We start from the raw sequence: 15,974 nt of genomic DNA on the forward strand, positions 1-15,974 counted from the left end.
TTTGGGGCACACAGTTTCCCTTAAAGCATCTTAAGAGCTATGGATGAGCTGTTCAATCCATATCTTCCTCTAAAATGAAGGTGTGTTTGACTGCACAACACGTGTTTAAGATGGCGATTGCAGACGCGTATAGCACACCCAGTAAGAGTTTCTGAGCTCAATCCTTCAAGCCAAGAAGTAATCCTCAGGAGAGGGAGCGAAGGGGAGCCCGTGGGCTGTGATATGAGAATGATGCGGAAGGCCACGTTTCTGGGAGACTGTGACTTTCTGTGCTTATGCAGTTCTGCCCTCTGTTTCCTTAGTTGGTGGCCCTGACAAGCAGAGGAATTGGAGAGCTGGCAGTCTGCCTTTTACAATGTGTAGTTTTTTTTCAGAAGGGAGGGTTAGCAGTGGATTCTACTGTGGCGATAATCATAGTCTACATTTGTATTTTATTTATAATCATATTCCTCACAAAAGAATTTGACACTTAACAGTTTATAAGATTCTCTCAAATACGTTACTTAATGAACAAGTGCATAGGGTGTGGTCAGGCTAAAGTCCCAGCCCTGGTAGTGTTTACACTAGTGGGACAGATGGACAAAATTACAACTACAGGTAATGGCTAAGGAAACGGGGAAGAAAGTGGCAGCTGAGGGGGTGGGAAGCGTTAAGGTTAACTGGGAGGGGCTATTGTAGATTGGGTCAAAAAGAAAGCCTCTTTGAGCTGGTGAGAATTGCAGAGACCTACATGAACAAGGCAGTAACCCAATCCCTGCAGGTGTGGGGAAGGTAAAGAAAGCAACTAGAGCAGAGGTCTTACAGGGACAGCCTTATGTTTAAGGAAGAGGAAGGCAAAGGTGGGATGTGTGGGTGGAGAGACCTGCAGGGAAGAATTGTAAGAGGTGAAGTTAGAGAGAGAGCCCCGGGCCTGGTAGGCCACAGTAGGGACCTGGGGTTTGATTCTGAGTGTGCTAATAAAACCTTTGGAGAATTTCATGCAAGAGGCTGACGTGGTCTGGCTTACTCTGCTGTCTGGAAAGTTGATGCTGATGGAGGAAGACAGAAGCAAGCTGACGTTAGGTGCTGTATGTAGTTCAGGCAAAACATTGACAGCCTGGACCAGGTGAATCCACAGCAGAATCCACTGCTAACCCTTCTGAAAAAAACTACACCTTGGCGAGAATGCACGCGTCGTTGGAGATTCGAAGAGGGCTTTGTGCCCTCTTACTGGGTGTCACTTTGAAACACTTTATTTCTGTTTCTCGCTGCAGCATCAGTGCTGCAAAGATTCTAGTCTAGACTCAGACACAAATAGGCTTTAATCTAACGCCCTGTTTACTGAGCTTTAGAGAAGGGTACAAGGCAGAAGATACAGTAGTGACGGCATTTTTCTCTCACCCAGAGGCCTGCCCCAGTGCTTACCCAGACCCAGCAATTAACCCAAATCCATTGCCTTTTTTTTTTTAACTCTCAAGTGAGACCGAGCTTATTCTCAGGCAGGCTTGCATCATCCCAGGCCTGATGGTAAGCCTTTGCTCATGTACTCATTTTTGTGTGCAGATCTCTAGTGATTTAATTCTGACGATGCATTCAACAAGTATTTATTTGACTCCTATGTGCCAGGGACTGGGAATGCATCCATCAGTGAATAAAACAGACAAAAATCAGACTTCATCAATCCTACATTTCTAGGAAGAATAAAAAACATTAGTGATGTTAGAGGCAGTACGTACCACGGAGGTAATGTGTTTGTGCAGAAATTTTCGGTTTTAAATACTGTTAAGGGTGAAGACCTCCCTGAAGTAGCATTTGAACAGGATTTCAGCACATGAGGGAGCAAGCCATGTCATTTGGGGGATAAGTGTTTGAGAGCAGCAGGCTTAAAAGGCCCTCATTGAGTTTGCTGGCTGAGCTTATGGGCAGCTGGACCAGTGTGGCCGGAGCTGAGGGGCAAAGGAGACAGGCATGCCAAGGAATTGGAGGGGCTTGGGAATTGCCCAAGAAAACACTGCGATGGGAGGGCCACCTGAAGGCTGATTATTTTCATTGGAGGTGACATATTTAAAAATGCAAATAACTTTTTTGTAGTTTGTTGAGATGAAATGTCTTGAGTCCCTTAGTCTTACACTTGGACTCACTGTCCTAAAAGATAGTCCACTGCCCTTCAGACAATCAAATACTAAATGTTTTTCTCTATTACCAGACTCAAATATTTACCTCTGATTCACAGGAATGGAAACTGAAAGTGGAAATCAAGAAAAAGCAATGGAAGAGGAAAGTACTGAAAAAAAAGTAGAAAAAAAGAAACGGTCTCGAGTTAAACAGGTGCTTGCAGATATTGCCAAGCAAGTGGACTTCTGGTTTGGAGATGCAAATCTGCACAAGGATAGGTTTCTTCGAGAGCAGATAGAAAAATCCAGAGATGGATGTAAGTTTGCTTCTGTGTAATGGAACCAGTTTAGATATGTGCTGTCTTTTATTATCTACTTGTGAAATATACAGTATAATTGGTGTGTAATGTACTATATTACTATGTTTACCTGGGAAATTAGTGACTATTATAGGCTACAAACACTATCACACTGTTTTCGTTGCATGTATACATATGTGCACATTTGAATTTCCTCCAGAAAAGAACCATTTGTAGCTTATGACACCAAGTAGGGTTTAGGACTCTAGAATTTACACCAAAACAGTTACTCCAAAATCTTTCTAAAGACCAATTTTAGTAAATAGATTTACCACATATTGTTTCAGAGATAAGAATGGACAGGTATTAGGCATATTCTGTGCTTTAGGAAGTTAAATTGAAGACAAGGCATTTTGTGGTACAAATTCTAAAACACCAGTTTTTAAAGGAGGTAAATGTGTTTAAGTATTGAAATGTGACTGCGCCTATCTAGTAGATGTTATTTATTATTCACTTTTACATTTTTATTAGATGTTGATATATCGCTTCTCGTGTCTTTTAACAAAATGAAAAAATTGACCACGGATGGCAAGTTAATAGCCAGAGCACTGAGAAGTTCAGCTGTTGTAGAGGTAAGAATTGTTACAATTTTTTTATATCTTGTATTGTATTAATTTATTAAACTTATGTGCTCTTTTAAAGCTGGATTTAGAAGGCACCAGGATCAGGAGAAAAAAGCCTCTGGGTGAAAGACCACAGGATGAGGATGAACGGACAGTGTATGTGGTAAGCCATTTTTCTAGAAAGTCAAAAGAAACATTTTAATATTCAAGTGAAAATTTATTGACCTGAAAAACCCTAACATTTAATACTGCGTCTAATTTATCGTAGGAATTACTTCCCAAAAACGTCAATCACAGCTGGATCGAAAGAGTGTTCGGGAAGTGCGGCAGCGTCGTGTACGTCAGCATACCACACTACAAGTCCACCGGGGACCCGAAGGGCTTCGCCTTCGTGGAATTTGAAACGAAAGAACAGGCAGCCAAAGCTATAGAGGTAGGCCCAGGACCTGAAAAGAAAAAGCAAAGGCTTAGTTAGCAAGTGTTTTTTAAAAATGGCAACAAACACTTTGTGCCGATTTCATTTCAGTTTCTTAACAACCCACCAGAGGAAGCACCAAGAAAACCTGGCATATTTCCCAAAACCGTGAAAAATAAGCCCATTCCTGCCCTTAGAGTCGCTGGTGAGTTACACGCTGTCGCATGTAAGTAGGTGCAGTTTAAGGAAAGTGAAAACTAACGGCAGTGTCGTTACAGAAGAAAAGAAAAGGAAGAAGAAGAAGAAAGGGCGCGTGAAAAAGGAGGACAGCGCCCGGACCGGAGAGTCTGCCGGGGACGTGGGCCCGGACAGCAGCGGCCTCACGGCCAAGAGGCCCAGGGCCGCCTCAGAGGGCTCTGAAACGGAGGCCGCAGAGCCGCAGAAGCCGCCCGCCAAGAGGAAGAAGAAGCGGGACAGAGCTGAAGTGAGCAGCTCACCTTCCATCAGAAGGGGGAAGAGGAAGAGAAGTAGGTCTGGAGAGGCGGAGGTCCTTGCCCCCAGGTCCAAGGTCAAGAGGAAGGCTCAGAGCGACAGCCTGAAAAAAGCCTCGGAGGTGTCCAGAGAAGACAAAGGTAGTCACACCTTGAGATAGGGCTAGACAGAGAAAGTTTCTCATTTCTTAATTTTTGTCTTTTATTTCTTAAAGACTTAGAAGTCTCTACTGAAGAGGAAAAGGATACTGGAGATGTAAAAGACGGATCCCTCTTAAAGGCAAAAAGGAAGCATAAGAAAAAGCATAAAGAGAGGCACAGAATGGGAGAGGAGGTCATCCCCCTGCGCGTGCTGTCCAAGTAGGTGCCCGGCGCCGCGTGGCAGTGCGCACAGTCCGTCACCATTGCTAAAGTGCAATTCCAGCTGTGTGAACAGAGTTGCATATTAGCAACAGTAACGGCCTGTGGCCCGGGTTGGCGACGGCACGACTGTCGCGATCGAGGTTGAAGAGGGACCACCACACTAAAACATGGAAGCACTTACTGCTGTCGTGTCCCAGCAAATGCCTCCACGTTATAGTCGTGGGTGTCCCTAAACACACAGACTAAAGGTGCGGCTTCCGTGTGCCATGGGTGGCAGGTCGGGGGCTGTGACAAGCAGACTCACCATCACTAAACATGGAAGCACTTACTTCTGTAGTTCAGAGCCAGTACATCCACGTTTAAGTGATGGGGAGCCCAGGCTCGGAAGACCATGGGAACGGGAGCAGCTCCGACCTGCAAAGTTTAGAGAATAAACCTGTGTGGGTTTGGAGATACCTCCACTGAAACATGGAGGCACTTACTTTTGTCTGAAGTAGCAGTACCGCACGTTAGAGCAGAGGGGTCCCCGTCGTCTCTAGAGTAACAAGGGTGCCATGTGGGATCCGAGGAGCAATTTGGACTCACTTCTACTAAAACATGGAAGCACTTACTACTTGGAAAGTGACAGAAAGCACTTCCATGTTAAAGTTAAAGGGAGCCCATGGACCAGATGAGGAGACCGCGCAGGAGAGGGCAAACCGCAGGCGTACCTCTGGGAAGGGTTTCTTGACCTTCCGGGTTACTGGTCCCGAGAGTTGGGTTCTGGTCTGCACGCTTAAGAGACAAAGGCTTGAGGCTCTGGTATTTATGCTATTCTTAACTCCTGAGTTCCTTTGCCTTTTTATCTGTGAGAGTCATTAAGAGCCTTTTGTTATTCTAATGGATCAGATCTCTGGGAAGGTACGATCCTGGGTGGGTCTAGATCTCTCTTTTCTTTTTTTGAAGTATACAGATGTCAATGTTAACAGCTAAAACCATTACCACAAGATATCCTCCTCTTTAAAAAATCGCTATCTGCTCGTTTGATGGCATAGATTAGGGCTGACAAAGCCGCTCCTGGAGCCTCAACCCATTGTGCTCCTATCTGGAGGGCTCCAGCTGTTTGAAGAGGCATCTACATGTTAAAGGTGTGTCAATGAATAAATTGCTTCCAGGGGTGTTTTTTTCTTCTTAGAAATTCCCTTTGATTCTAGTTAAATACGAAAGAATGTTATCTCTGAAATTGGAGGCAGTTTAACAAGTAATCTTTAAATTTTAACCTCTCGTTTTCCCCCCAGAGATGACTCTTCTAAGTAAATGCTACTAGTTAATTCAAAACTTTTATTTTCAAAAATGCACATAATTGAAATAGACTTAAGAATCGGATTGCAAATTTAAAACATTTAATCTGAATGTTGGTGCTGGGGGAACTCCCATTTGCTTGTTTGCTAGATAGATTTAGAACCCGGGAAGTAAATCGAGTGTGTTTAAGAAATAAGTTGGGGGAGGAGTGGTTACAAGTCACTGTAAAGTATGTATTTAGATACTTACTTTACATGCAAGTATCTGTTATCATTATTTCAAATGTACGTTTTTTTCATTACAGGAGCGAGTGGATGGATTTGAAGAAAGAGTATTTAGCACTGCAGAAAGCCAGTATGGCTTCTTTAAAAAAAACGATATCCCAAATAAAATCGGAGTCAGAAATGGAAACAGACCATGGAGTAACTAATAAGTCTGGAATGAAAAATGAAAAAAGTAAACATCAATATGATACTCTTTGTAGCATTTTGTTTATTTGCATACTAAAGTACTATATTTGAGTTATAGGATAAACTTTAATTTATAAAAACTTAATTATATGATGATCATTGTTAGAAAAATTGATTTGATTAGTTGCCCAGATGTGATTTATTCTTGATATAAGCACATTTGAAGGGCTTATTTAAAACAGTATATTTTAAAATCACACATTTGTTTTCTATACAGTTTCATTCTTAGATTTAGTAGTGAGTGCCTAGTTTATGAATTGAGCAAGTTTGTAGAAACACATTGTAATTTCTCACTTGTAATTTCGTTCCATAGTATTAATCAAAAGAAGGAACAAATTAGAGCGACAATTTTATGAAATTCTCAATGTTAGTGTATATTTTAAATTCCTGTAATGGAAACATAAATTTTCCTGTCTGAATTATCTTATAAAGGATTCTGTGTCATTCTGTCCTTGTCTGCCTTTTCACCTCATCAAATGTAAGAGCACTTTTGTCATTGCTTCAGAGAAAGGGGACTTTTTTGAGTGCCTTATTAGTGCTCTCAACAGTAACAGTTTGCATTGAGTAATAGAAATTTTTGTATTTCATTTCATGGTATTCTGCAATATGTAGTATGACTGTCGAGGAGACCTACCTTGAGTCCCAACAACTTAGAACATAATGACTTTATTAATTACTAATTCAAGATAATTTAAGTAAATCAACTAAAGCAGCTAAGAAGTGATGATTCTAAAGTGGGCCTCCTAAGTGTTGAATGATTAAGTGTAAGAGGTTTATTTCTGGTCTTTTTAATCCACAGCAAACAGTGCCCAGTGTTGTCCCCAAGAGAAGGCGGATGTGGCAGGACCCCAGTTTGTGAGTGGCGTGATTGTGAAGATTGTTAGCGCTGAGCCTCTGCCTGGCAGGAAATTCGTCAGGGTAAGGCTTTGGAGTCCCCGGGTAGTTGTCCCTGCTTCCCCTGAAAATCCCTGTGTGAAAATGTTTTGAATATGGAAAACGAAGCAAATCAAATTAGAATTTGTTGCTCTGTGGTAAGCTGCTTGCAGGGTTTGATCCCATAGTGACTCTTAAATTTGACTTTTGGTCAAATGTAAGACCGAAGACCTCACTGGCTCAAAAGTCCTGTGAGCACAGTGCACACATTTTTCTGTAGGAAAACTGCAGTTCGGCTCATTTTTATTGGTGCCTGATGGAGAGTTGTGTGGCGAGTGAGGGAACCACACTGCAGGCGTTGTGACTGAAGGGGCGGGTACAGTTCAGTGCTGTCTCCGTGTCCACTTTTTAAGGCACTTTTTCTGTTTTCAGGAAAAATGGATTTTAGAAAAATACTTAGTGCCAAAACTTTTTTAAATATTTGATCAACATTAATTGGTCAGAAATTATTTGAAAACTAATCTGCTGTTCTCAGGTTTGGGAGCAAACTGGAAAATTCGTAATTTGCTTTCAGCAGTGTTCTGAGCTTTCAATAGATTGCTAAAAGGTTTTTGACGTAAAAAAAGTCAAAACTACTTTGGACTAAAAGAAACAAAATGCATACATTTTTTTACCATGGATTTAGTTTATTTTTGTCAATGAATCCCCTTGGAAATTGAACCTTTTTTTCCTGAAAGAAATGCATGTTACTTTGTGGAAAAGAGCCCTTTTTAATTTTATGTTTAAAAAATTTTTTTGGTGTTATTAAGCCTTGCTGATTGTTTTTAAAAATTGGAACAATGACAGAAAAGTGTATTTTGAACAACTACAAAAATTTCAAATGCGTGTGCAGATAAATCCATAGTTATATGTAGTTTACAACTTGCTCTCGGTGCTGGTCTGCAGTCTTCTCACACTGTATAGCTTGCCTAAGCCTTTTATGCAGCAATGCAGCAGTGTTTCTTACTGACGTATTCTTTCGTGGGGGAGCGCGGTGTCTCATTCACCCTTACCCTGTCACCCATTTAGGTGAGACACTTTTTACACAGTGTAAAATTCTGTGTAACGTAGCACGTATATTTATGATTCTCTCCCTGCCCCTCAGCGTGTGCTTTGCCGTTGGGGTGTCCCATGCTCACACCCGTCCTGTTTCACTTGCACAGCCGTCGAGGCTGCTCACTGATCGTATGTAAGCGCTCTGTCTGAAACTCTGCCCTAAAATTCTGTCTGTCACTAACATGGAAACGTAGATTCTTTTAATGATATCGATGAAGGATTTGGTCAGTCCCCAATTGATATTACCAGCTTGTAGAGTATTGTAGCAGTATAGAAGTTTAGATAAGAAGGATGAAATTAAGGGTATTAAGTGCTGCTGTGGTTAGTTAGGTTGCAAAAGATTTAAAAGAAAATTTAAGGTTCGTTATTTGCAATGGCTGACAGATTTAATTACATTAAAGAGCTTTTATTCTCTGAATGGTAACTATCAATTACAAACTCTTCATTTATGATCATCAAAATCTATTAATCATAAAGTAACTATTAAGTAATGGTTATTTACATTTTGCTGGAACAAATCAGAGTGATGAGGATGGCGGCTACTGTTTGTGCCTTACCCCTTGCGATTACCAGGCTAATTTGTCATTTAGAGAAGTTTTAAATCCAGAGATTACCCGAGATTAGAATGGATGTTTACTAAATATCTTTTCAATTGCAGTGATCTAATCTTATAAATCACTAACAGCTATACTATTCTTGACTAGTTAGATTTTATCAGCTTTGAAATTGCTTATTTTTCTTCTTTTGTGTCTAAATTTAATACTACTATTAACCAAAGAATTGGGAAGAATTGGCAAGTTTGTCTCTAGTTCTTTTCTCTTTGCATTGAATTCGCAAGCATCGCCTTCTGTGTTAGGCGGTGTGTTGGGATGAGCTGAGACTTATTTGCTCCCGCCCTTCTGCAGACACGCAGGTTCTTACTACTTACGCTTGTTATTAACTAGTAAACTTTTCTTATTCTGCAATCAGTAGTATTTCCAAGTGTTGCTCAGTTCTTTCTGTACTTCAGACTTTAAAAACCCAATATCTAAAAGTAATCTAAATTAGCTGTGCCTTGATATTTTGGGTGAAAACTAAAACTGATAAAACCACAGGGGACAAGATGAGTAAGAGGCTTTTTCCCCCCGTTGGGAATCTCCAGTTTCTTCTTTCACTTCCTGAATGGAGGTTGAGGAATTAAGAATTAGTGCAACATTCCTGCATAATTGCATTGTATTTACTGTAGAACCAGCTGTGAAAAAAAAATGAGGAGGAATGCAGGAATCTCATTAGTTTGCCCTCACAGCGGGCTTTCCAGGTAGAACTTTTTCTTGCTGAGTGACCAAGAGTTGTACAGAAGTTGCTTAGGTTATTTTATCAGAAAGTAAAAGCTTTTGGGCTACGCTCCCATAGATCCACCTGGGAACCTCAAGTTTTTGTAGGTTTCACGAAACTTGTTTTATTCATGAGTTGTTATAAAAGGTGGAGTGGTTTTTACACGTTTCAAGTCATAAGTGGTTTTGTGCAGGTTAGTGGAAACACACCTTCTCCCCCAAACTGTGTGGGGCTTTTCGTTTTGCTCTCATTCCTTGTTCTAGCCGCACGCAGACTCGGAACCCCTTTTCCTGATTGCGGGCGGCGGGAGTATTCGTGCACCCTGGCCTGCGGGCCTGCTGTCCTGCTGTCCGTAGGAACGGTTCCACCCTAGTTAAGGTTTAGCAGTGTGGTTGAATGAGAGAAAGCTGTGATTCTAGTTGGCGTTAGTATAAACTGGTTCTCAGCTCTGTCTCTGTTAGTTTGAAAGAGCATTTGTAAATACTCTAGGAGAGACGTGTGAGGTCGGGCAGTTCTCGTTTTAAGCTTCGCAAGGCTTATTTACAGAATGCTTCCTACACAGCCATTGGAAAAACTTTAGAATTACGATGAAACGTTTTTCATTCATGTTATGTCTTTCTGAACACTAATGCAGGACACTTTGGCAGCAGTCTCAGAGGTGGTTTACGTGGACTTGCTAGAAGGGGACACAGAATGCCATGCTAGGTTTAAAACTCCCGAGGACGCCCAAGCAGTGTTAAATGCACACACGGACATTAAAAAGAAGCACTCCTGGAAGCTCGAGATCCTTTCTGGTAAAACTTCATAGAATTTTCCTTTTGGACAGTTCTTATCGCGGGGTGATTGTACTTTCTGAGTTTTGCTAATGAAACTAGTATTTTTTTTTCATGCTTTTGTATGGATCAAGTAGCACCAAATGTAATTGGACAGCTATTCTAGCTGTATTATTGGTCATTTAACACATCGAATATGTCTTCATACGTTCCCTTATGTTTGGTGATCGATGTTTCTGTTTTCAAGGTGATCATGAACAGAGATATTGGCAGAAGATTTTGGTAGACAGGCAGGCCAAACTTAATCAGCCTCGAGAAAAGAAAAGAGGCACTGAGAAGGTAATCAGTTCATATTTGTTTTTAGTGTGGAGTTTTTGTTTTCTAGCCGTTTTTCAGAGGCCGATGGTCTCTGGAAGTACTGCGTAGCCCTAACATAACCTTGGTTTTGCTGTGCATAACAAAGACGTACGTTGAGAGGAAACACTTCTCTGTAATACACGAAACCAGAATTATTTTCTCCACAATGGTACAAGATTTTAATTTAGAGTTTTCTTTTTTGAACTAGAGATGTAACTTAAAGCAATGTGTTTCTGGTTGCTGTGTGTTTTGTAGTTAGGTGGTAAATGATTATTTAAACATTGTCTTAATGGTAAAAACACAATGTATGTAGAGTGGTGTTTAAAGATAGTAGTCTCCAGAGATAAGATTGAGAGACTTTGTGTATAGTGTTCCCATAGCGGTGATAAGCTTTATTTTTCTCTAAAATGGTCAACAAGTGACATAAACAAGCTTAGATATATTAAATAATTTAAAGCAAGTTTCTCACTGACAGGTTATCAAATCATTTTTGCCAGTGAGGGGTGAAGGTTATTTTTTTTTTTTAAAAAACAAATGATTGTATTTGTAAAGGTTACTACCTCTTGAAATGCTTAGAACAAAATAGGGCACATAGTAACTATATTACTGTTACCAAAATTTTAAAATGTATGTTGTAAAAAAAAAAAAAAATCTAAAAAGATATACACCCTTTTATTGTTGGTTAGCACTTAAAAAGTCATACTTCTGTGTTCTAGGTTTGTTGATTTGGAATCGTATTAGTATAAAATATTATTTTTTTGAATTTAACTTAAAAGTCAAGTGTTTTTCATCAGCCTTGAGTTACTGACCTCGGAGTTATCGGAATTTCGGATGATTTGAGAGGAGGTTTCCCACTGGTCTTTGTGAATTCGGTTTCCATGCATGCAGACAATTTGCTCAGGTGGGGGCGGCCCCCTTCCTTCCTGAGGGCCTTTCAGGTCTGTGAGGTGTTAATTTTAAAGCCAGTTTGAGATTATTTAAATGTTAAAATTGTTAATCCAGAGCTCACCCCCGAAATGAAGTCACTTTGTTAAATAATACTTATCCTTTAATTGGTGTGTAATTTTATTTAAATTTTATATATTTGTGAAACTAGGAATTAGTCATTTTGTTTTTCGGGAAGATTCCATTTTCAAAAATTAAATGTGAGGCCAGGAAGCACTGACTGGGGAGTTTAATTGGGTTGGAGTTTTACAAGCTGCGAGTTGCTCCGTGCTGAGTGTGGGGCTCTCCCGACCCCATTTCCCGTCGCACGCCGGGCTCGTCCTCGTAACTAGAAATGTCTTCAAGGGCGAGATCTTCGCTGAAGTTATGGAGCTGGCTGGTCGGCTCCTGCCGTGAAATGGAAACCGGGCCACACAGACTGCACAGGCTCTTTCGAGGAGGGGGTGGAGCGATCAGTTTGTCAGCCTGCTTTTCCGTGAGCCCACCGATTCACGCACTTGCGTGCCCGTCGGTGTCGGCCACTGCCCTCCCCGCTGGGGCAGTAGCCGTGGGCAGGAAGGTCCCGCTTCCCTGAAGCTGCAGGGAGCGGCATGGTCGGTGATGTAGGTGCTGTGGAGGGGGTTGTCTGGGAGCTCCCTCCGCGAAGGCGACAGTGGAGCTGAGCCCAGGGCTTGCCAGCAGCCACAAGGCTGGATGACAGCACTGGAAAGTGCAGCGGCCGTGGGGGAGACAGGCTGGGACAGTGGAGCGGCAGTGCTGGGAGCCAGCGCCTCGGTCACGGGCGCGTGTCAGGAAAGGGTAGCAGCCCAGGTGTGACACGCACCACGCCGACCCGCAGCCCGCATCGCCGCGGCACTGCTGGGTTGCGCCATGACGGCGTGAAAGAGAAGCACTAAGAAAAATCCTGCTTCTTCATTTTCACGTTATGGGGTAGGGTCCTGGGGACAGTTAGTTCCCTAAGCCTCGGTCAGTTCATACAGAACTAAAAGGAATGGGTGGAAAATAATCGGATTTCCTACGTTTATATCCTTACACATAAAAGTCCAGGAAAATTAAATTAAGACTTTTCAGAGAAGATCGGGAAGCTGCAGGAAAAATCTGTCCACAGAATGTCACGCACTCTTGCAAGACCAGCTTTGACAGTAGCTGCTTGGAGACAGCCCGAGGCCCTTCTCGTTTTTCTTTAGCTTTTAAAGCATATTTCGATTTTAGTTTTTATCGAAACGGACTTTATAGATTACTGATATGTCAGATAGTCAGCAGGTAAAGACAGAAGTCATAAAATGTGTGAAGAGCACGTGGCGTGGTAGTTACCTGTTGACTCACCTCGCTGAAGAACAGCCTTTTTCATTTACCTTAAAGCAACTTCCTGTCAATGGACATGGGTCACCAAATGCTTTAAAGATACTATGTTAGTAATTACTCATTAGAATCTGTTAAGAGAAGATTTTCATTTTTCCAAAGCTAAATAAAATATTAAAAATTTTTCCGTCAAGAAAACGTTTGGAATGTTTAGACAGTTTAAATGGTCTTCTGCACTCCAGGTAATTTCATTTGCCTTTAAAAATATTCAAGTGTTTATGTGAGGGAGTAACAAATAGTCTTAATACAACCATATTTGGGATATTTTAATTTTTAAATTTGTAAGCAATTTGTAAGAACCTTTGTGTTGCACTCAGCCCAAAATATAGTGTCTCATTCAAATAATACGTAATTCTCAAGCACAGTACAGTTACTGAGAGCCACACGGCATTTAAGAAGCATCCAAGCCCAAGGGGATATGAAACAACGAACAGATACAGGTCCCGAGCCCTCCTAAAACGTCAAAAAAAGTTGCCAGCTCAGACTGGCTATTTTTAGTTGAAAAATTTTTAGTAATGCGGAACTAAAGTGGGACAGTTTTAGATCATCTAAAGGTTGAATGTCTGTTATGTTTAATAAACCTAAATCTAGACAGCTCTTTCTGTGATTAATTTGACCTAAGCTTAATTATCTTATTTATCTACCTCTCTCCCTTTTGAAAAAAATTTATTCAGGCTGACGGTTGTAAAGTTTTTCTAGTCATAATTGTCTTTTGTTTTTAGGTATCCAGTACATTAATTTCTGGTTTCTTTCTCTGTAGTTAATCACCAAAGCTGAGAAGATTAGATTGGCAAAGACTCAGCAAGCAAGCATGCACATTAGATTCTCTGAATATGACTGAAGGGATTGGGTTCACCTCTTAGACTTCACTGGATACTTGAGTTGTCTTTAGGAAATTTATTTGTATTGTAACCCGTGATGAATGTTTTTTTAAAATCCTACATTTACTTAAATACCTTTGATCTTTATTTTGTAAATAAGACTTTTTTCTAGAGACAAGTACATTGTATACCACATTTTTTTTCATTAAACATTAATCAACCTGAAAAGTGACTTAGTAAATAAATGTTTTGAACATTATTATTAATTTTGTTTTTGTATTATTAAAACAATAACATACTTGCAAAAATAATCTACCACATAAATATATATAGTTTAGAAACAATGTTTGATAGTGGACTCTCACTGTAATATTATTCTGTAGCTTGCATTTTCCATTTGAAATATCCTGGATGTCTTTTCATGTGGTCTAAACAGAGACTTAGGTGTACTATTTCATTCTGTTTATTGCACTTTGCCCATCTGAGCTTTTGTTGAACAGACCACATGAACTGTTTCCAATTAAAATGTTAAATTTTAAAAGTATTGAGTTTGTTTTCCATACATGAAGTTAAACATTTTATTTTGGTTAGACAAAATCAAATGTACCAAATGCTATGAATACAGAGGAGAAAAAGTCTAGGAATCAGGGTCAGGCAGAATTGAGATCTGTCTTTTTATTCAGGAAAATCACAGACTGGGCCCCAAAACACCCAGGAAGCTCTCTGGGTGGCCACGGGCTCCTGTCCTCAGGCTGCTCACTGTTCTGGTTCTCCCAGCCCTGTCCCGAGGGCGGGCCCGGTCGGTCTGGCAGTCCCCTGTGCATTGTGGGGGCCAGAGACTTGAAGAGATTGGTTACCTGGCTTGTAGGGGTGACAGCAGCTTGTTACTACCAAAACTAGGTCTCCTGAGCAGGCACTCTCCATGAAGGAAAGCAAGCCTACACACTGATGGGGAAACAGGCTGTCCACAGCTGCTACACCCCATCCTGAGGATTACAGCGAAGGATGCTCCAGTTGGTCCAGAATAACCAAAAGTGGATGGCTCTTTCAAGAAGTCAGTTGTCTGAAGGTGGCTTTGGAGAGGTTATCTAGTAAAATTCCAGAGATTCTCCCCTTGGCAGGTTTTAAGGCAAGATAAGCACTGATTCAACAACTATGGGCACAGTCGCAGCCTGTGGAGGACAAAGGTGACGCAAACCAGACAGGTCTCTCTCTCCTGGAGCCTGTGTCCCAGCAGTAGGTAGAGACAGTAAACACAAATAAAAATTAGTTCGATAAGTCCTGGGACGACCAAAAGACGGAAGAGGAGAACCCCCGTTCACTTTTTCTTTTATTCCTTAATTCATTTAATTAGAGGGATATTTATTTGGCCCCTGCTATAATCAGACACTGACACAGTACACATGAGAAATACAGAGAAAAGGTGAGGTCCCTGCTCTTGCGGTTTACAGCCCTGGGGAAGACAGCCAGTCTAGAGGATGGTAATCTCGTGCGGCCTGTCTGCAGATGAAAGCAGTCGTCCTGCTCATCCTCTGAACTTTCAAGGTCTCCGTGACCCTTTTCATCCTTTTCATCTGGCGGGTAAGTGCACGCCCTTCTTTACCTGATACTTAGCACATGGTAATTGTTTTGATTAAGTGTTTAATTGAGTTAAATTGAACGTGTGCTTCAGGGTATTATGGAAGATATAAAATTGCATAAAGGAGGTTTTATTTTTTCAAGTCACTGATTCTCAGTATTCATATTCCTCTTTTTTAAGGGCCTGCTATATACCTATCTGTGCGCATGTCAGTGGAATTTGCTTCCTTAACCACAAAACTAGCTTTATACAAGCACCTGGCAGTAGCCCTTTTACAAAAGAAAGCTTCGTTAGCCGTTGTCTGCTGTTGTGCGTTAGCTGTGTCACCTCCAGGAGATGAGTGCCTTGGTTATCACCACTTCGAAACTGAAGCACTTTGCCAGAGGTCCTGGTAGCGGCTAGTCTGGGACTTAAACTGTCCCTGCTTTAAAGACATGCGCCTGCGATAGTGGCAGCTCCCTCTGCCCTGCCGCCCCCCTCCACGGCTCCCTCCTCCCCCCTCCCATGGCCTTGCTCGGTGGAGACGTGGAGACATGCTGTCACACAGGTGGCGGTGCTTCTCCCGGACTGCGCTTCGCTGCTGAGAGCAGGGTGCAGTGAGCGGCCGGTCCTCCACCTGCCCGGGTGCGAGTGCCCCGAGCACAGATTTGAGAGCAGGAATCGCTAGCGCAAACGTAGAGCTAACGGTGTGTCTGAAACGGCCCAGAAATACCATACACGTTGCCAGTGAGAGCAACAGTCTTTAAGGGGACGTTTTGGCCTTTTTTTGGTGCCAAACTCTCTTTCATACAGTATCCGATCAGCCTTTCTCATTGCTGTT

The 15,974-nt window shown here is 41.6% G+C and overlaps 1 protein-coding gene across 6 annotated transcripts in view; it reads left to right on the forward strand.

Annotated features, from left to right (window-relative positions):
• Positions 1–13,803, forward strand: part of LARP7 (La ribonucleoprotein 7, transcriptional regulator) — a 14,458-nt gene extending 655 nt beyond the window's left edge. For 2 of the 6 annotated variants that reach the window (XM_039846878.1, XM_039846877.1), the window contains exons 2-13: positions 2,213–2,410; positions 2,924–3,024; positions 3,095–3,178; positions 3,284–3,448; positions 3,542–3,635; positions 3,709–4,062; positions 4,137–4,281; positions 5,870–6,021; positions 6,835–6,953; positions 9,952–10,111; positions 10,338–10,429; positions 13,515–13,803. In XM_039846878.1, coding sequence (XP_039702812.1) covers positions 2,215–2,410; positions 2,924–3,024; positions 3,095–3,178; positions 3,284–3,448; positions 3,542–3,635; positions 3,709–4,062; positions 4,137–4,281; positions 5,870–6,021; positions 6,835–6,953; positions 9,952–10,111; positions 10,338–10,429; positions 13,515–13,595 — 1,743 coding nt within the window. In that variant the 5' untranslated portion in view covers positions 2,213–2,214 and the 3' untranslated portion in view covers positions 13,596–13,803. Of the gene's footprint in view, positions 142–1,460; positions 1,507–2,212; positions 2,411–2,923; positions 3,025–3,094; positions 3,179–3,283; positions 3,449–3,541; positions 3,636–3,708; positions 4,063–4,136; positions 4,282–5,869; positions 6,022–6,834; positions 6,954–9,951; positions 10,112–10,337; positions 10,430–13,514 lie in introns of those variants that run through there. The other 4 variants (XM_039846879.1, XM_039846876.1, XM_039846875.1 and 1 more) reach the window with 4 other exon arrangements.
• The last annotated feature ends 2,171 nt before the right edge of the window (positions 13,804–15,974 follow it).

This window comes from Pteropus medius, unplaced genomic scaffold, assembly GCF_902729225.1.
Source record: "Pteropus medius unplaced genomic scaffold, Ma_sr-lr_union100, whole genome shotgun sequence".
Lineage (NCBI taxonomy): Eukaryota > Metazoa > Chordata > Mammalia > Chiroptera > Pteropodidae > Pteropus > Pteropus medius.